The sequence below is a fragment of the Pogona vitticeps genome, chromosome 2 (assembly GCF_051106095.1).
Source record: "Pogona vitticeps strain Pit_001003342236 chromosome 2, PviZW2.1, whole genome shotgun sequence".
Lineage (NCBI taxonomy): Eukaryota > Metazoa > Chordata > Lepidosauria > Squamata > Agamidae > Pogona > Pogona vitticeps.
This window is the reverse complement of record NC_135784.1, coordinates 222,742,075-222,762,774: the sequence shown is the minus strand read 5'-3', so window position 1 is coordinate 222,762,774 and position 20,700 is coordinate 222,742,075. Positions and strand designations below refer to the sequence as shown.

The 20,700-nt window shown below is 39.5% G+C and overlaps 1 protein-coding gene across 15 annotated transcripts in view; it reads left to right on the top strand.

Annotated features, from left to right (window-relative positions):
* CCDC171 (coiled-coil domain containing 171) overlaps positions 1-20,700 on the top strand; it is a 273,713-nt gene that overhangs the window by 201,490 nt on the left and 51,523 nt on the right. For 13 of the 15 annotated variants that reach the window (XM_078384938.1, XM_020797528.3, XM_072992079.2 and 10 more), the window contains one exon: positions 11,540-11,671. In XM_078384938.1, coding sequence (XP_078241064.1) covers positions 11,540-11,671 — 132 coding nt within the window. Of the gene's footprint in view, positions 1-11,539; positions 11,673-20,700 lie in introns of those variants that run through there. The other 2 variants (XM_078384941.1, XM_072992087.2) reach the window with 1 other exon arrangement.

Below are 20,700 nucleotides of genomic sequence, written 5' to 3'. Positions count from 1 at the left end.
TCCCATCTACAGTTGTCACCCAGAGCACATGTACTTGTTACTGATTGGACCATGAAGTGAGAAAAAGAAAATGTTTAAAGTCCTGCCCCTGTAACCATCTCAGGGTTCACAAAGGTTTCCACAGGTTGAAAGGGAACTGTAGGGAATCTTTGAGCCTGAGGAGGTGGACCTGAAAATTTAAGTTAAAGATCAACATCTGTAGCTGATGATGTGATCAGTATCACTATTGCCACTGATTGCATTGTCTGTATTCTTGCAGATTCCATTGAATGGAATTGTTCAAAATTATACTTCCTGTAATTTTCCATGTCTCGGGAGACTCACTTGATGTTCTAACCAGGAACACCTAGTCTGTTTTTCATCTTCAGTTTGGTGTTGTTTTCTTGGTTTGATGGCTCTTTTGATTTCATTCTTGGAATAGCCATTCGCCTGTAGGGCCCAATTCAGATGGTTGAGTTTGGTCCTGAGAAACTGAGCATCACAGTTCCGATTTGTATGGTCTACCAGTGTTTTGATAATACCTCTTTTGTTGTGGTTGGTGGTTTGAGTTTTTGTGTAGGTGTGTGTGGGTTTTCTGTAGACCTTGTGTCCCAATAGGAGGTAAGTTTGACCATGACATCTAAGAAAGGGAGTTGGCGCTTTATTTCTTTTTCCATGGTGAATTATATATTTGGGTGGATATTTGAATCATTTGGGTGGGAAAACACAGCCTGCAAAAGGTCAACGAACTCTACCGAGCCACAAGGACCAGTGATCACTGCACACAAAAGACCAGCTAACGACACCCATCGATCACAGTGACAGATCATCTCTTACCCTTATCACAACAATACACCCACAACAAAAACACACTGATCACCATAATCACCCAATCACCTGAAAAGTACAAAAAGCTGCTCCCAATACTCAACTATCCCACAAACTGTACCAGAGCAGAGACAGAGTTCTGACTCCTGTCCTCTGGAGATGCCAGCCATAGAGATTGGCGAAACGTTATGAAGAAAAACCTCAAGAACACGGCCAGACAGCCCAAAAAACCTACAATAACCGTCAGATCCCGGCCATGAAAGCCTTCAAGAATACATCCCTTGACTTTTCTTTTACTTCTGAGACTCTGTTTGAGAGATATTTGCACCACAAGTAGTTCAAAAATGTATACCAATCTCCAGCTATTTCTTGGTACTTTGAAAAGATACTTCTTTAGAGTACAACCCCTGAAGTCCTCTAGCCACAAAGATGTCCAAAACGCGGGGGGGGGGGGGGGGGAGCCATTTAGTCTTGTATACAATCCAAAGTAAAGATCATGGAGTCAAAAGATAGCTTATAGTCGGGATCTTTATCAGACTCCATATGGGACTTCATCAGGCTAGCACCACAGATCTGTGGGTGTACAGGGGAAAAAAACAAAAGAAATTATTCAAAAAGTCATGGCCAGATATGTGTTTCAGTCATTTTGGTTAAATTTTAGTTTCAAAATGGAAGCTGCAGATTCAGATCAGAGGTTAAGGTTTCAGATTTCACCTCTGCCTTTACGAATAGGAATGTTTCCCCCAAGCTCATTAGACAAAACCTTGTTTTGATATAGGGCAATGGGGTGGGGAGGTTACTGAATGACCGGCAAGCTTTTGTCTAGTTAAAGAGGTCATTTTAACTGCATTTCTGGGAACTCCAGGATTCCTTGGATGGATGCTTGTCAAAAAGGTCTGGATAGGTCAATTTTCACAAACAAATTTCCTGAAGAATAATATCCTATTGTCTGTAGCTTCAGGAAAAGGTTAAGGGTATTCTTGTTATGGTGCACTTTTAGTTTGTACAGTACAAGATCCAGACCCGCGTGCTTGGTGTATACAATAAAATATCCAGATTAACTTTGATTTTGGATTCTACGGTTCTCTTTAGTCAGGAAAAGAGACAGAGTGCAGTTTGTGACTTCTAAATGTATGTGATTCCCTTCTTCCCATTAATTGGGGGGGAGGGTTAATAGTTTGACCTGAATTCAAAGATTCCAGCATAACTTTATTACATTTCAAGTCTTTATCTGGAAAGTAGGTGCAGTCATGATGGGGCTGTGAAACTGACACATGAAACAGGTTTGATCTATTGTTAATGTTTTTCTTCCACCTTTAAAGGCTCAGGTCTTTCTCCTACCTATGTTATCCTCAGAGCAGCCCTGTGGTTAAGCAGACAGTAGTCCTAGGCAGAAATATTTGTTCTCTGGTAGATGCTTAACCAATTAGACTGAAACTTGCAAAATAGTTGCTAATTTGTAGAAGCTTCTGTGCCTGTGTGATCGGGTTCATCAGAAATCTGAAGCAGTTCCTCCTTTTTGGCAGGAAATAACACTGGGGTCTCTTTTTGAACATTAACAGGTTTATTGATTTTAACATTTGGTGAATCAACAATCACTTCCACTGGTTCAAACAGACTAATATCTGGTAATGGGACATACTGAGGGGATAACAGTTCTGTCTTGAGCTAACAGGATTCATATGGGGCTGGTCCAAACCGTTTGTGATCGGTGGGCTTCCTCATAGGGGTATTCCAAACCACGCAGATGGTCCCACAACAGGGGTGTCTGGCCCAATCTCCCTCCGATGGTGAATTGTTGAAAGATGAGTCTGGATGGATCACCTTCTTTGAGCTACCTTGTCCTCGCGGATATACTACTACTGTCCATTCTAAGGCATCTACTGATGTCTCGCTCTCTTTGGATGACTCTGGATTAGGCAACAATCCTCCTATCTTCAGATTAGGAAAATCTAACAACCTCTCATTCTATTTTATTCTGATTCTTTTTCATTTTCCCTCTCCTTTTCCTCCTCTCTCTTTTCTATCATTCCCGGTATTCTGAATTGTCTCCTCCCACTCTGTTCTTTTATCTCTTCCTCCCACATAGGTAAAACTAACTCCTCCCCTCCCTCTTCCTCTCTCTCTCTCTCTCTCTCTCTCTCTCTTCCACCAACAAACAGATCTCAATCTTTCCCCCTTTTTCCTCTGGTTCCCTCCTTATCTCTTCCGCTACATTCAACTCCTCGCTTTCCAACATCTCTTTCACTCTTATAACTCTGTCCTGCTCGGGTGTCCTTAGTTTCTTCTTTGCAGCTTTGCCTGCCAAGGTCACAAGCTGCCTTTTATATCCCAAGGTGGTTATTGTTTTTTTTTTATTATTAAAAAAAACTGCTTTGGGAGCTCAACATACCTCTCACAAAAGACATAAACATTTTTAGGAACTAATTTTAATGTATCAGTTGCAAATATGGAATGTGCATGCTTACTACATGTACAGCAAAATAGTCTTCTTTCATGTGATTGTATGTAGAAATAATTAGGGAATAAAATTTCATTACAAACTACCTGTTGTAGCTACCTCTTGTCCCCACTGCAGAGTTTCATGTGGTTTCTCATGGAAAGTGCCCACACTTTCAAATGTAGAAAGTAGGTGCATTTAAACTTACACACTTGGGCTAGCTTCCTTTGCTCTGTATCTTCTGATTTGATTAAGATTCCCATCTAAGGTGAAAATGTATGTCTGTTTCTCAGACATACAGTCACCTATATTAGGGATATGCAGTAGAGGAAAAAGGCTCAAATATTTGTTTATCAATTTTAATATTACTTTTGTAGTTCTTTTTCCTGGGGCGGGGGAGAAAGGATTTTGGTTCATTCAGTTTTCAGATTTCACCTAGGAAAGAACATAAAGGGAGGGCAACATCCCCAAGCAAATACCTTTTTACCTCAAAGTTCTTTGTTGTGTGTTGGGTTCAGGCAATGAGCAAGCTGATAGGCTTTGTGGTGGTCACCAGATAATGGATAGCAAAGAGTCTCTTAGCAATAGATTAAAAAAGTCAGCCACACACACAGGTGGATGTCTGCCAGCAGTACTCCTGGTGGGCGACTCAGCAAGGAAGCAGAATGAGAAGTCTCCCCCAGGAGACTGTCCTTTTGTTAACATTACAAGGTTCCAGGTAGTGACAGCATTACAGATAATAGACAGAATTCAGATAGGACAGTGGTTACATCATGTTATTAGGGTTGGTCCAGAGAAAGGCAATTAATCAAGCCCTCTGATTGGCCTAAGGAAAGGCCTCTATAGCAGGCTCTTTATGATAATCAGAAAGAGGAGGAATGGTGGCAGCTCCTCCCCTCAGAAGCAGCCACAGGATGCTAGGAGAGTTTTCCCTCACTAGAACACCCATGCGGCTTAGCAACCTTGGGAATGGTACCCCCACAGTTGTGGTCATGGACTTAACTATGCCCAACAACTATTTTCAGACTTCACCTTTCCTGCCCTGAATGCAAGTCAGAGGAGACTTTTTCATTAGGAAGAACACTGAAGGGTAGTCAAGGACTCTTGGATAACAGATCCTTTCTGGCAGTGGGCTTCTTTCTCCAAACAATTTTCCAGATTGCATTCTTTCTTTTGCTCAAGGTTCAAGCAAACTAATTCTAAATGGGAAACCCTCCTACACGTATACAACAGAAATCTGGCTGAAATTAACATTGATTTAAGGCAAATCAACCAGAAGTAAGAGTTAAGCCTTTGCACTAGGATGCATTTGTTGAGATATTCTTCATGTTGAATTATGTTCTTACTCCGGTATGTCTAGTAATGTCAGAGTGAAATTTTAGTAAATATAACAGTTGCAGGGTTTGGTGCTCTATTAACTTCAAATAGTCTCTGATCTTATGGAAGTTCTTTGGAACGATTTCAGCTGTAAAGATTCAATGATAGGTTTGGGTCTTATTTTCTCAATTTCTAGAGTCCAGATGAGCAATACTTCTGTATCTAGGCACTGTTTTCACATGCTAGAATTTGTGGAAGAGTACTGTGCTTCTGTACCACTAAATTTGTTGTCTTCAGCATAGCAACAACAGCAACAAAAGCAGTGCAGCTTTAAATACAGCTTTTTCCCATTTAAATGAGGTGTGTACTCCCCTTGTGCCTTGTTTACAAAAAGATTAGCATTTCTAGCAACTTTCTGGGGGATGTATCTATGTATAAACAAAGTGTGCAGAGACAGCATGCGTAGTTTTGAAGGAAGCAGGTACCTGAAAACTGGAAAAAAAATGCCTTTTTTAATGGCATGTCACTCAGTGTAGGCAGTGCAGCCCTTTAAGCCCCAAATGGCTGCAAAAATGGAAAAGGGACACCACCCCATCCTAAAGCATACATGCCCTGAGATTATAAGACATGCCTCTGAATTTTGCAGTACACACCAATGGAAGTTGCAGGAGAGGGTATCTGTTTATAATGACTTGAGCCATCCAAAAAGTATCAAAGCTTAGAAATACAATATATTCGCGAATGCTTTCACGGCCAGGATCTAATGGTTGTTCTGGGTTTTTCGGGCTCGTTGGCTGTGTTCTGAAGGTTGTTCTTCCTAACGTTTTGCCAGTCTCTGTGGCCGGCATCTTCAGAGGACAGCAACCTGTGCTCAGGTTGCTGTCCTCTGAAGATGCCAGCCACAGAGACTGGCGAAACGTCAGGAAGAACAACCTTCAGAACACGGCCAAAGAGCCCGAAAAACCCAGAACAACCTTAGAAATACAGTTAGGTCCAGGAATAATTGAACACCGACACAATTTTCATAATTTTGGCTCTGTATGCCACCACAATGGATTTGAAATGAAACAACTGAGATGCAATTGAAATGCAGATCTTTAATTCAAGCATTGAACAAAAATATTGTATGAAACGTTAAGGAATTGCAACCATTTTCATATACAGTCCCCTTATTTCAGGGGCCAAATGTAATTGGACAAATTTGCACAATAATAAATAAAATGTTCTTCTTTAATACTTTGTCAAGCATCCTTTGCTGGCAATGACTGCTTGAAGTCTGGAATGCATGGACATCATCAAACTCTAGGTTTCCTCCTTCATAAGGCTTTGCACTGTAGCTTCCTTCAATTGTTGTTTGCTTGTGGGTCTTTTTGCCTTAAGTTTTGTCTTCAGCAAGTGAAATGCATGTTCAGTTGGGTTGAGATCAGGTGATTGACCTGGCCATTGCAGAATATTCCATGTCTTTGCCTTTAAAACTCCTGGGTTGCTTTCACAGTACATTTTGAGCCGTTGTCCATCTGTAAAGTGAAGAGCCATCCCATCAACTTTGCTGAATTTGGCTGAATCTGAGCAGACAATATATCCCTATTCCCTATACACTTCAGAATTCATCTGGCTGCTTCTGTCACATCATCAATAAACACTAGTGAGCCAGTGTCATTGGAAGCCATGCGTGCCAATGTCATCACACTGCCTCCACCGTGTTTTACAGATGATGTGGTATGCTTTGGATCATGAGCTGTTGCCATGTTTTCTCCATACTTTTTTCTTCCCATCATCCTGGTACAGATTGATTTTAGTTTCATCTGTTCAAAGAATGCTGTTCCAGAATTGGGCTGGCTTTTAAAGATTTTTTTTTTTTTTTTGCAAAGTCTAATCTCGCCTTTCTATTCTTGAGGCTTATGAATGGTTTGAGCTTGTATATTTGCTCTTGTGAAGTCCTCTTTATGACAGACTTGGATAATGATATGCCTACCTTCTGGAGAGTGTTCTTCACTTGGCTGGATGTTATGAAGGGATTTTTCTTTACCATGGAAAGGATCTTATGATAATCCACCACGTTTGTCTTCAGTGTACGTCCAGGCCTTACTTTGTTGCAGCACTCACCATAGTGTTATTTTTTTTTCTCACAATGTACCAAACTGTTGATTTGGGCACTCCTAATGTTCCTGCTATCTCTCTGATGGATTCCTTCCTTCCTTCCTTTCCCTCTCCCTCCCTCCCTCTCCCTCTCTTTCTTTCTTTCTTTCTTTCTTTCTTTTGCAGCCTAAAGATGACTTCTTCCTCTTGCAGTGCAGTGCACTACACTTGCATTGAGAGCTCTTTTGAACACATGCTGTGGGATCATAGCAACAGCTCCCAAATGCAAATGTCACACCTAGAATCAGCTCTAGACCTTTTACCTGCCTAATTGATAATGAAATAACAAAGAAATAGCCCCCACCTATCCATGAAACAGCTTTTGAGTCAATTGTCTAATATTATCATTTCCGAGCAGTATGTAATATGTGCAGCCAGAATGTGTTATTAAAGTTGTGTAGTACCACTTATTCTCAAAGCTTTTGTACACAGAAATCATTTTTCAGTGTCATAAAGAGAATTATGACGTTATATGTATTATTGAGCCTTTGTTGTCCATCTGTACTCCCTCTTTTTCTGTCTTGTAATTTTATTTGGCTAAACAGGTTTTTCTGTTTTTGTGTGATTCAACAGCTCAGCAGAATGGATATTTTCCAGCATCTTTCTATTGAATCTTAAAGCCTTTGGAAAGCTATGTAAATGGCCAAAGAAACTCTTAAGTACACACTTACTTGCATACAATTTAGTGACACACTGGCCCAAAAATAACTAAGCACATCCTTCTTAATATACACATGATTAGATGACTTCTTGGGGTAGTCATGCACCTTTGAAAGCCCCACATGGTGAGTTTTCATTGAGTTGGACTGTAAGACTTTAGGCTGCTGAAAAGTAGGAACTCAGCCTTCTTTCCTCCCCACGATCCCTTCAAATAGAAAAAGATGTGTCAGAAAGAGGGCAAGGTTAGAACTATTTTGCTCTACATACTAAATGTATATGTGAAGGGTTTTTGTTTTATATGGGGAAATATTCAATCACAGGAACCTTTACCTCCAATCTGAAGTAGTGTACTATGGATACAGATTGGCTTCCTCAGTGAAAGATGAACCAAAATGAAATTGGTAGAAAAGAACATTATTAACAGCTAGTGAAGCATTTTTAGTTTCCCTCATTTGAGTTTAATGGCTACCAAAGGTATAGGCAACTATTCGGGGGGAAAACCCTTGTCTTTTTAGGTAAGCAAAATATTGTGCATGCATATATCTTTGCTAGGGATGGGAATGTCCAGCCCTTTCTGTGTAATCTGCAAAATAGTAATAATGAAAAAACAGAACCTGTTTTGGGGGACTTCTGCTATCCAAATGTTTGCATCTGAGGAAAACGTGCATTAGTTCCTGGTTATTATCTGCTATTATATTATTATATTATTACGTACTAAAAATGTACATGTTACTTGTTTTATTATAAAGCTTGTGTTCTTCTTTGGTGAAGAAAACAGAACCAGACAGTGACGGGGTTTAAAAACTTGCTTTTGTCATTGTTATACCTACACAGCATATACATTGTTTTCCTCCCACTGACTAGCTTCCCCCACGCTCCCAGTGCTGCTCTCCCCCCCCCCCCGTTCAGTATTAGCAATCTGCTTTGGTACTTTGACATCAGGGATCTCCCTGGTGAATTTTGTCACAGAAAAAAGAGAATCATCAATATCGCAGTTAAACTTGACTTTCAAAGCTAATAGTATCTCATTTGGGGGCTCAAATTTAATAAATTTTCTTTGATTCTGGGTGCGTTTTTAAACATCAAACAATGAATTGGCCAGGGTGCAGTAAAATATTTAGATCTATTGACTATGGTTCAGAAGGGTAGAAGGCAAAACACTGGTGGTTTGATGTTGATAAATTCTTCGTACTTTAATCCACATTAATGTTCTCTTTTATCTATGTGCACATTGGCTACAATGAGAAACTGAAAAGTTAGCATATATAAACTAGAACAAATCAAGTGAAATATGTATTATTGGAGATACAGTGAAAATAGCACATTTGTATTACATTGGTAAGATTAACGTCTGAACAAAATTACACATGCTGACAGAAAACCCTGGAGATTGTGTTTGTTCCACTGGACTCTCTCTTCTCAGCCTAGAACGCTATGTATAGAAATGTGTGTCGGACCTGTGCTGTTATAAAAATTGCATTATAGTGCATAAGTTTGCCAGCCACAGGTATTGACAGGAATTCTTCAGGTCAGCCAGGGAAATGTCAGGCTCTTTATTCCCATAGACTATATAGTACAGACTGTATGTTTGTACCTTGTGCTGCAAATCTATAAAAGTCCACTTAACACTTGCACATCACACCTTCACAAGTGTGAGATAGTGTGTGTGTGTGTATGTGTGTACACACTGACAGTAATAGTGAAACAAATACATTTTTTAAAATCTACAAGATTTATAAATCAAATGTTTTGGAGTGAAACCCTTCACATGTACATTTAGGGATGCAAAAACAATTAAGGCTGTCTTCAAAATAATAGTGGTAAAAAGATGAAAGAAACATGTCCTGATTGGGATTTTAAAATGTGATTCTTTAAAAATGATGTTACTTTTATGTAAACTATCTTAATTGTTCATTAGTACCAGGGTGATTGTTCATAAATTGTTGAAATGACCAGAATCTGTGTTTGTAGTGCATACGATGTAGGCTTATTTTTGACCCTGCTCTCACTGTAATTGAATATGTAGTAGAAAAAGTAAGAAAAGCAATTTACTAGAAGACAATAATTTTTATTTCAAAGATGAACATTCTGCGTAATATGTAGGCTGAAATCCTGTTGCTCAGCTCTGCTTGTGCTGTGAAAATGATGTTCTTAGCAGTGGCAGATTATCACTGATTATCGGCTTCCTTTTGCACTTTTGAGATGTGCATGTCCCCATGCGCAATGTCACAAAGTTGCAGGCATCCTGAGGTAGCAAAAAGGAACCTTTGATCAGCCGCAGTTTATTGCTGCTAATGGCATCATTTCTGTTGCTCAGACAGACTCCACTCTACAAAATTTCAGCCATAGACATTATGTGAACATTGTTTGTTTGTTTGTTTGTTTGTTTGCTTGATTGATTGATTGATTGATTGATTGATTGATTGATTGATTGTTTTGGCAAAATAAGAAAAAATAATAATAGTGAAATGCATAGAACTGGATTCCACCTAGAGTAAAGTTTAGAAATACATGTATAAACATATTTGAACAAATACACTGTATGTAATGAACATTCCCTTAAATTAATTGTAATTATATTGTGATTCTATAAATGTTGTTTGAAAGTTATTTCCATTGCAGTCCAGAAATTTTTCTTCCAGTGTTGATTAATTACTCCTGTTCAGTTTATTCAAATCTGACAAACACTGGCTTAAAACAAGCCAGTTCCAAACAATGGCTGAAATCCTGTTTGTAGTATAAGCCAAAGTGTAACTTCCCATCTGTCCCCCCCCCCCCCGGTAAACAAAGCACCACTGCCACTATTCTTGAGAGTGCATACGCAAACTGCCTTGTGTGTATACATGCGTGTGCTTAAGAATTATGGCAGCAACTTCTTTGTTTGCCAGGGAGGAATGGACAGAAAGTTACACTTTGGCTTATGCTATGAAGAAGATTTCAGCCAATGGGTCATCAAGCTGGCTTGTTCCATCAAATCATAGTTAAGTCTAACTTCATTTAATGCAAACCTCATTGATTAATTAAACTACAGTATTAACAGTTTTCATCACACTGGAGGAAGAGGAGAGATTGTGTTAGCTCAAGATTTACTTTGCTTGTTTCTGTTAGATAAATTATGGTTTATTTGATAGTTTATTTGATAGATCTGATAGTAGCCAATCTACCCAAGCAAAGTTTATTTTCTATTATGTCCAGGATTATAGTTGGTTTTGATGTGAATCTACTATGGCCATGAGAACCTGTAGTAAAAGATATTTACAAACCATGTTGTGCTTTGTATTTTTACTGAACACCTAATGATGGAAGGCATTTCTCACCTTAACAGAAGGTGGCAGTGCAATACCAACAGCATAAGATTATATTCTACATGAATAAAATGACTCTCATTTAGAGTGATGAGCCTTCTGTTGTTTCTTTAAACACTGCCTTTTGAAATACTTTACATCCAAACTAGTTGTGTTTTGGAAAACAATACTGATTTCCTTCAGAGCTGTTTATTTGTGCAAGTAGTCCAATGCTATGCTGATTCATGTTTTGAACTAATTTTTTTGCAGACACCTATAATATTTCTGATAAGGTTCTCACTAACTGAGGTTTTACTCCTGCACAGTCAAATATAGTTCTGAGCTTTCCAGTCTAACTGGCTAATAAACATAAACAAAAGAAAATTAAAGTATTTTACAAGATTTTAAAAATAAAATCTCTGTTTAAGAATATCAGAACAATTTGGGTTTGGCGTGGGGTCTCCTTTGGTGATGTGTTTGCTATTCTTGGATAGATGACAAATCTTTATTTCATAAAATAGGGAATTATTGTTGCATGCACAATGTGCCTACTACATGCAGTTTTATGTTTTAATTTCTTTAACCCCATATTGTAAACAGTATATTTGTTTGTAGAATTTTATGTCCTGGTTGGACAAGATGCCTTTAGTGACTTTCCTTCCCATTTCATTTCAGTGTAGAGAGGAGGATGCTTTTTCTTCTTAACATTCTCTCCTTGCACTCTGAATTAGAGATTTATTTGCAACGAAAAATCAATTAGTCCTAAATTTATTCATGGATTTCAGGTCCAGCGATCAATGCAAGTCCACTCAGTGGACTCAAGGGGACCCACTTCATCCCAGTTAATGTGTCTGCAGGGGAATTACCATTGATACTGTTTTTTCCCTTTTAGGTCAGAGATCAGATCTCGCTGTCACGGACTGTGGCAACCAGGAATGACTTCACCCTCCAGCTACCTAAGTTGCACCTGGAGACCTTTGCAATGGAAGGGCTGAAGGGCGGCCCAGAGGTTGTGGCATTCCAGGTTGGATTCTTAAACAACATTTCTTTATAGCTAAAATGTTTAAAAATACAAAAAGTGGTAGAAATAAAATGTTTCAATGGAATGGCCAGTAATTTAAAAATGAGTTTTCTAATTTCTGCTTAAATGAAATTATTACGTTAGGGTAGCACTTCCATTTTAAATTAAATATTAAGAAAATGAAGAAGAGATTTAGCAAAGAAAAATAGGCATGAAATACATGATATGAAGTGTGACCAGGTTGGATGTGCTTTTTTTGTCTTCCTTGTTAAAAGTTCAGGTAAGCACATAAGCTTATTTATTCCAGTATTATTTTCAAGAGGATTAAGTAAATACAACAAGAAGGAAGAAATCGTCCCTGAATCAATATTTTAGGATGTCATCAGCACTGGGTCAGCACAGGAGAAATTGACTTAGTGTGGGGAGCCTCAGAGTTACTTGTTTTCAACCAGCTGGAGCTTTTCAAATGCAGGGAAAAGATTCTAGGTTATTGATCTTTCTTATACTCTGGGTGACTGACACCTTCTTCCACTGACTGATGGCAAAGAGTATTCTGACAAGTGAAATGGACGATGAATAATGTTGTCAGGATATCTAAATCAGAATACAGAGCTCCTTCCTTTTGAGTATACGTAAACACCTACTTCTGGTTCTGTTTAACTTGAATATGTGTTATTGAACCTCGTGGCACAGTGGTTAAACTGCTGCACTGCAGCCAAAACTGTGCTCACAACCCCGGGGTGCAATTCCAGGTAGCCAGCTCAAGGTTGACTCAGCCTTCTATCCTTCCAAGGTTGGTAAAATGAGTATCCAGCTGGCTGGGGAGGGGGGGTAATGTGTAGCCTGCATAATTAACTTGCAAACTGCCCAGCAAAATGCTTGAAGTCCTGTAAGGCGGTGTATAGGTAGCACAATTTGCCTTGCTTTTGTTGCAGTCATTTTTGGGAGAAATCCACCCTTGCTTTTACTAAAAACAAAGGACAACATGCAGCTGTTATTCCCAATTCGAGTAGGCTGTAGAGGGGACTTGTGTAACAGTGGAAAGGTCCCATTTATTCAGTGGGTCTGCTCTTTGTTGTAACAATTGGGTTTAGCCCAAAGTTATCAACGTTCTGTTTTTTTATCTTGGGTGTCTGCTTCATGTTATGCAATTGTAGGGGTCAGATGTGCACTAATATATATTCAGAAGAAGCATAATGAAGATGTTTGTGATGTTGCTCTGAGGATGCTGTTTGTCAAGCAGCTTATTTTGTTTTATCACTGTATACTGGCTTTGTGAATAAAATGGTCTGTTTTCTGTTTGACCACTGCCTGAGTCTATCTAAAATCCTGCTGCCAAATTAGCTGACCATTTGGCATCCACCTTTCATTCCCCATGGCTTCTGTGGCCTTGGTTATTTCTTCATTCAGACCCACTGTGAGCTTCTACACAGAATAACACTCATCCCCCATGATAGGATTATGTGGGTTCTCAGTTTTATAGCTATGTGGAGGATTCCTCCAGTTTCCTCTACCTAAATAGACTCAGGCAATAGTTGAACAAGAAACAGAAAATTTATTCACAAGGCCAGAACACAATAATAATAATAATAATAATAATAATAATAATAATAATAATAATAATAATAATAATAATAATAATAATAATAATAATAATAATAATAATAATAATAATAATAATAATAATAATAATAATAATAAGGTGGTTTGCTAAAACTGTTTGGGTTTTTTGTTACATTTGTATTATTGCTGCACAAGCAATTCAGCATTCCACGAGACAATTCAAAAACTAGGGGAGCCCCCCAAAAATTATAACTTTGAAACCAAAGCTCTGATCCACACCAAATTTGGCAAAGATATAGCAGACAGGTTATGTTTTTTTAATTAGCCTGTTTTATTCCTCCATGCAGATGCTGGCAATCTTCTATGTCTGCAGATTTAAAACAGATCAAACACTTTGAAAAGACCAAACTTGCTTATCTTGACAGAGAATTGCTAGTCCTAGCTTCCCTTTTTTATTTTGAAGGGATTCAGGCATCCATGGCTCCAATACTGATTTTGAAAACAGCCATTTCAAAGGGAAAAAAGTCTGACTTCCTGACTTTCTTACAAAGACCAGCATTCTAAATGTAAACATTGTAGCAGTTTGAGAGCCAACGAAGGTCTGAAATTTAACTCTGCCATTAAAAGATATTGAAAAGAGTTTCTATTTCTGGTGTAAAAATATTTTATTTTTCTTGCATGGTATCATTTTGTGAATGAACACATGCTATCTGTCTGTGAATTACTCTCCCATTCCATCATTGGTGCAGAATGCAAATCATCTGCTATATGAATTAATGCCTTATTCCAACAAATTCAGGATATCTGTGATCCACTGTAAAACTGTGGTGGGTTTTTCCCCCCAGGAACAATAAAAACTATTGGGAGGGGAGAGTTGGTTTGGGGAGACTCAACCCAATTCCCATCTTAGCAACAAGGATCATTCCACCATACTTTTTGTTTCTACTTACCGATTCACAAAACCACTCGATCACAGACAACCCTTTCCATCACATTCCAATAGATAGGAATTATCTAACATCTGATCTAACAGCTAATGACCCAGAGGTGGATAGCATGTATTGTTTCTGAAATAACAGAAAATATTTTTTTTGGACTGAACCAGTCATGTGTGATTGCCTAACTGATATTCAGACTTTCAGAATGAGACGACATCAGTCATAGTGCGTGCATTAGGGGCAAATTTGTGAACTGCTTCCTCATCTCAGAATTATTTAGAGACCATGTTTGTCTGTCAGAGATGGATTAGTTTGAATAGTCTCATTGTTTACTGGTTTACCTTATGACTGGTGCTGAGACGTTATGGTTGATGCGTATATGGTTGTGAGGCACATACTGAACTGTTTCAAATCAGTTCTTTGCTTCTGTGAGATGATGTCCTGAAGCATAAATAGTGTGAGTCTACCTTTTCATCCCTAAGTACCCTGTTTCCCTGAAAATAAGCCCTAACTTGAAAATAAGCCCTAGTATTATTTTTCAGAATGCTCGTAATGTAAGCCCTACCACAAAAATAAGCCCCGGTTAAATGACACCCTGCCCTCCACCATTGTGTAGCAACCAGAAGACATGACTATATTTGAATGAATGTAGATTGTTGTACATGAAAAAAAAAAAATAAAACATCCCCTGAAAATAAGCCCCAATGTGTTTTTTGGAGCAAAAATTAATGTAAGACCCTATCTTATTTTCGGGGAAACATGGTAGTATTTAGTTCTGTTAATTTGTAGGCCTTTATGATGGGATAAGGCACTAAAATAAAGCAAAAGCTTATCTGTATACAATAATACAACTGTAGTTTCTGACTGGTCTATTACGGTGTGTTACATGGAACACATTGATCAGTAGTACACAACATATGAACAACTAGACACCTGCCAGATGATGTTGACTTCCAAGATGCAAGTTTGAAGGAACTGCAGTGTGAGAGAGCTGAGACAGAGTAGGTGAAATTTCACCATTTCTTGTTACCTCATGAGTTGTTCAACGCATGCAGCTTGTAGACAAAATACATACAAACTGACTACATTTTACAGTTGTACCATTCTGACATTTTATTGCTTAAAAACTGCTATACGAATGCAAGGGTATTATTAGTTTTATAGTAGCAGAGTAGAGGGTTGACATTGCTTCTGAGTGATAGAGTATTATCATTATAAATTTATAAAGGGCTTATGTCCTCCATTTATTTTATGTAAATTATGCATCCATGTATGATGTAGTCATGGCTTATCATATTGTATTGTACACAGAAGCAAAGGGCTGCTCTGTCTAATCAATGAGGCAAAGATAAATGTAACTTCAAATGTTAGGTTCCCACTACATTTTTGCTTCTTTCAATAGCACTGGTAGTACTGTGAAAATAAGCGTTCAAGGCCCAAGGGAAAATATCTCTCTACAAATACTAAGATAATTATGTTGTTTCGTGTCTGTTACGAACATTGTGGCAAATACTGCTTCTTTAGAAAATGTATTGTAGAATTCTTCTGAAGGCAAAGATAAGTGCTTTTTCCAGGTGGTAGCACTCCTCATTATTTTCCATTCAAAAAGTGATTCTGTACAGACATGTAAAATACACAGATTTTCACGATCAACACTTAGAAGCAATTCTGTAGCACAGGGGACTTGTTCATCTTGAGTCTTTTAATCACAATTTCTTCTTGCTGGAAATATAAATATGGTGTTAGAAACTGTATATTCATGATTTTGATACAAATCTCTTGTGCTTTCTAAGCCAAATAACAACTGATTCAGAATGTAGCTCCAAGTTCCCTCTAATTTGTGTTCACACTGTGCAGGAGCCTCACCCTATGTGTGTGCGGAGCGGTGGGGCTTCATCTCAAACGGGAAGTAAAAAACCGGCTCCCTGTGCACAAGCCCAGTGGAGCTCTTAAAACTCCTCAAAGGGAACATTGGTAGCCTCCCAATTTGTTAACTGTGGCTCTGCACTCAGTGTGTGTTGTTGGAAAATTAGTGTTTTAAGGTCCCGGGGAGAGTGTTCATGGGTAAAAAAGCTCCCCTTTGCCTACAGCCACTCCTTATAGAGGGAGCCATAAGCTAGAGGAGGGGGGCAGAGCTAACACAGGTTTCCCTGTTCCTCTTTTTCTATGTAGAGCTCAAGCTTGAAGAGAGCAGTTGAACAGAGCTTCTTTGATTTGCCAGTATCCTATTGCTTACTCTTCCTGGCATTGCTGCACTGGGATAAATCCATAAATTGTTCATGTTTGGTATAATGCAACAGTTGTATAACTTTGTGTATGACAACAAATGCAAATGCTAACTACTTATCTACTGGCAATTTGCTGCTGAAATTTACACCAGTGGATGGATGCTGGTGGGACGTTTACCCACGCACCCCTTGCTTCCTCAAACAAAGGCTCATGCCGTCCTCTCACCAGCAGATATCAACTGAGAAGCTCCTTCTCTTTCTCACTGCCACCAGTGGATTTCCGTTCTCCACAATGTAAAAGACTTTATTCAGACACTTGCTGGCAACAGAATTGATTTATTGAAGTGAATTAAATTATATTGGAATCACAGATGTTATTTATTCATTGCATACAATCAAATCAATATCATATATAGTTGTTGTGAGTTTTTCGGGCTCTTTGGCCATGTTCTGAAGGTTGTTCTTCCTAACGTTTCACCAGTCTCTGTGGCTGGCATCTTCAGAGGACAGCACTGTCTTCTGAAAATGCCGGCCACAGAGACTGATGAAACGTTAGGAAGAACAACCTTCAGAACACGGCCAAAGAGCCCGAAAAACCCACAACAACCATTAGATCCCGGCCATGAAAGCCTTCGCAAATACAATATCATATATCTTTTGCCACCACCTGTTCGATCTATGTATCTGTTTCTCTGTACCAGTTTACCTCCATCTCTCTTATTATCTTCCATTCTCTCTAACTGCCACTCTCAACTTGCCACACCTTCTTGTATTGTCTGACTCCGCCCCTCCACTCCTCCCATAGGCTCATGCAAATGAGATCTGGACAGGAGTGACGGAGGACCGATCGTCACCGCTGGTATAATTGTTCAGTTAGATTCTACCTTCTGTGTTTTTGTCCATCTCCTTCAATGTAAAGGTTTGCTTTTCTTTCATGTAGAACATCTGTTTGGGGGGAAAAGGAAAATTGTTCTAACTTCTGTGTAAACTGCTGCTCCTTATTCATATTACTTCTTCAAATCACTAAAAATACATGTGAGACTTTTGACAAAAAGTATTTTTAAACCTCAGGGAATGGGACTGAGTGGTTGTTGTGGGTTTTTCGGGCTCTTTGGCCATGTTCTGAAGGTTGTTCTTCCTAATGTTTCGCCAGTCTCTGTGGCTGGCATCTTCAGAGGACAGAACTCTGAGCCTTATTCCGTATGGGACTGAGCCTTATTCCGTAGAGCTTGCATGGATCAGTGCAAAATGAGCCATTAATTGCCTCAGTCTTGCCACTGACTTTATAAGAACTTTTAAGATTTCTGTATCTTGCATCTTTAATGTGACTTTGCCATGAAAAACAGCATTTCAGCAATCTGCCTTGATGGTGATTTTCTTATCCTTGCCAATATTTTTGAAAGTCAAAAGGCCGTGTGAAATATTGCACCATATTAATACTGGATTTTCTAATGTATATGTCAGCTTTTTTTGGAAAAGAATATTACTTGATGGGGTGCTTAGGTGAAGGCCTGGGGAAGGGAGGGTTATCTACAGTTTGAGTGAGTTTATTATGGCTTAGTGATTTGCTGATTGATTTCATTTGCTGTCAGTTAAGGCTTTCTTAATGTCAAGTTTTTTGCATAATGCATTGAAATGAAGACTGATGAAGTTCTTCAGAGTGATACTGCTTACATAAACTGACCCTGATTTGCCTTGTTCTGCATGACAATTTAAGTGACAGCAGTTACAGGAAAATATAGCAATGAATATGCAACTGTAGTATTAAGGAAATGCAGTGTAAACGCTTCACAATATAAAACTGCGCATAAGAAAAAGGCTAGTCTGCTAATTCCACCATTCTTCTATACTGAGGAAATAGGGCATTGTTATGTCCCAAGTGATGTACTAAATAAAAATTCAAAGGAAAAAACTTTAGAGGAAATTAAAAACTAACCTATATTCCTGACTTCTGCTAAATGTTTGCCCTGTTTGAGAGTGTAGATTTTGGAAGCATGTGAATTTCAAATCTATGAGGTCCTTTGAGATTCTCTTTTGCTTTCATGCTCTCATAGTGCATAAGTACATAGCATGTGTTGTTTCTGGTGCGAAGAATGGATTGCTAGGCTAATGGAAATAAATTGCTGATGAGATTGAAGATTGAACTCCCAGCACTATTTCTTAGTAGTTTGCATCATTAGTCTTTAAGCTGCATAATATTGTTACTTTAGGGGTTCAGTGGGAAATTTGTACTAAGAATGTCACCAGTTTAGTTGGGGTCTACTGATTTCACTACACTTTCCCTTCTGCTACAGGGCCAAAATGTCACAAAAGACTGAAACAGTTGAGAGAATGATTAAAGAGACTAATTAAAAACATAATTAGTGATTGAACTAAAACTGTTGACATTATATCTTGTTCCTGATAGTGTCTATGGAGTGAGATTGGGTTGTAGATGTGAAGTTCTTAAGTGTAGAAAGTACTCAGTGAATATGAACGATCCCCAGTTGTTTGAATGCAGGATCTGTGTGACCTTGTGAGGTAACAGTTTTCCAATTAATCTGAGATTTTCGTCATTCATTCACAATGTTCTACTTGTAAGAGATGGAGAATAGAGCCTACAGCCCATTCACAGTCACTTCCAGTGAAAAACTTAGATACCAAGTAGCAACTAGGTACTGTACCTGATGCTGAATGATAAAAATGTGTAAAAGGATGACTAAACACTAAACGTATCTACTAGACCGGGCATACAAGCCAGAATTAAAACATCAGAACTGCTAGGAAACTTAAACAAACAAAAAGCAGTAGATAAGGAGGACAATGAGCTGATGAGGTCATTAAGCTGATACCATATGAGCTGATACTGATTTGAGAAACTATAGTTCCAGAAGATGTAGCCATATTAGAGCTAACATATCAGGCAAAATGAAAACAAACAAACAAAAAACAAAGCGAAAGAAAGAAAGAAAAGAAATGTTGTGTCATCTTAAAGGCTAACTTATATTTTAATTTAATTTATATTTATATTAATTTATATTCTTTCTTTCTTTCTTTCTTTCTTTCTTTCTTTCTTTCTTTCTTTCTTTCTTTCTTTCTTTCTTTCTTTCTTTCTTTCTTTCTTTCTTTCTTTCTTTCTTTCTTTCGCCTGATATGATTTGAGAGTGTATTTGAATACAGTGGTCCCTTGACTTACGAATGTCCCTACTTACGACCATTTCGAGTTACAACCATCTCCGGCTGCAAAATTTTGCTTCTACTTGCAATAAGAGCTTCCACTTATGAACAGAAAAAGGCCGGGGGGAAAGGTGGGAAATTCAAATTGCTAACTGTAGGTGGCAACGAGGCTGCTTCTTTGTAGCTCTTTCGCCCCAGCAGTTAAAGCAGGGGTCTCAAACTCAATTTACCTGGGGGCCGCTGGAGGCAGAGTCCGGCTGAGGCTGGGCCACATCAGATTTCCCACCAAATGGAGCAAGAGCCTGAGGAAGCTCCCCAGGAGTTTCCTTAGCCCGGCTGGGGCTCAAAGGAGGAGGAGGAGGGGCGTGCGAGCCCTTGTCGCCAGCCACGACCACCTCCGGCTCATTCTTCATTACCAGCAGCAGCAGCAGCAGGACGAAGAAACGGAGAAGGGAGGGAGGTCCAGCAACCTTCCTCTGAGGGCCCCCCTTAAAAAAGGCTCACTCAGCAACAGCAGCTATCCCCACCACGACAGAGGAGCAAACTTTGCGAGGTGAGCCCAGGCAGCCTCCAGAGCCGAGGCGGCTGAAGGAGGATGAAGAGGAGGAGGAGGAGGAAGCACCACTGGGTACTGAGGCGGCCGCTGGCCTGGCTGGTGCTGGGGGTGCCGAGAGAGAAAGAGAGCCAGAGAGCAACTTCCCTGGAAGAAGTGGTGGTGGCGGCAGCTGCTGTTGGTGGCTTGGAGGCGCTCTTCAAGGATGGGCCGGGAGCGAGCTCCACTCTCAGGCATTGCACAACAGCGGCTAGGGCACTTGGGGAAAAGGGCCAGCAGCACGCCTCACTCGCTGCCTGTCCCCCAAGACAGCGCCTCTTGCACCCTCCATCCAGAACTGCAGCCTGGAGGATGTAAGAGGCGCTGTCTTGGGAGAGAGCCGGCAAGCGAGGGGAGGCTTTTTTGACTCTTGATAGCAGAGGACGCGTGGGCGCTTCGGGGGGGAAGGCATGGCGGGGGCCACAAATTATTGTCCGGCCGGTCACATTTTTGAGACCTCTGAGTTAGAGAGTGTGCGTCAGAGGAGGCTTGGGACTGCCTCCTTCGTCAGAGTGAATGTGTGTGTGTTTGCAGGAAGGTAGGGTACTGTTTTCT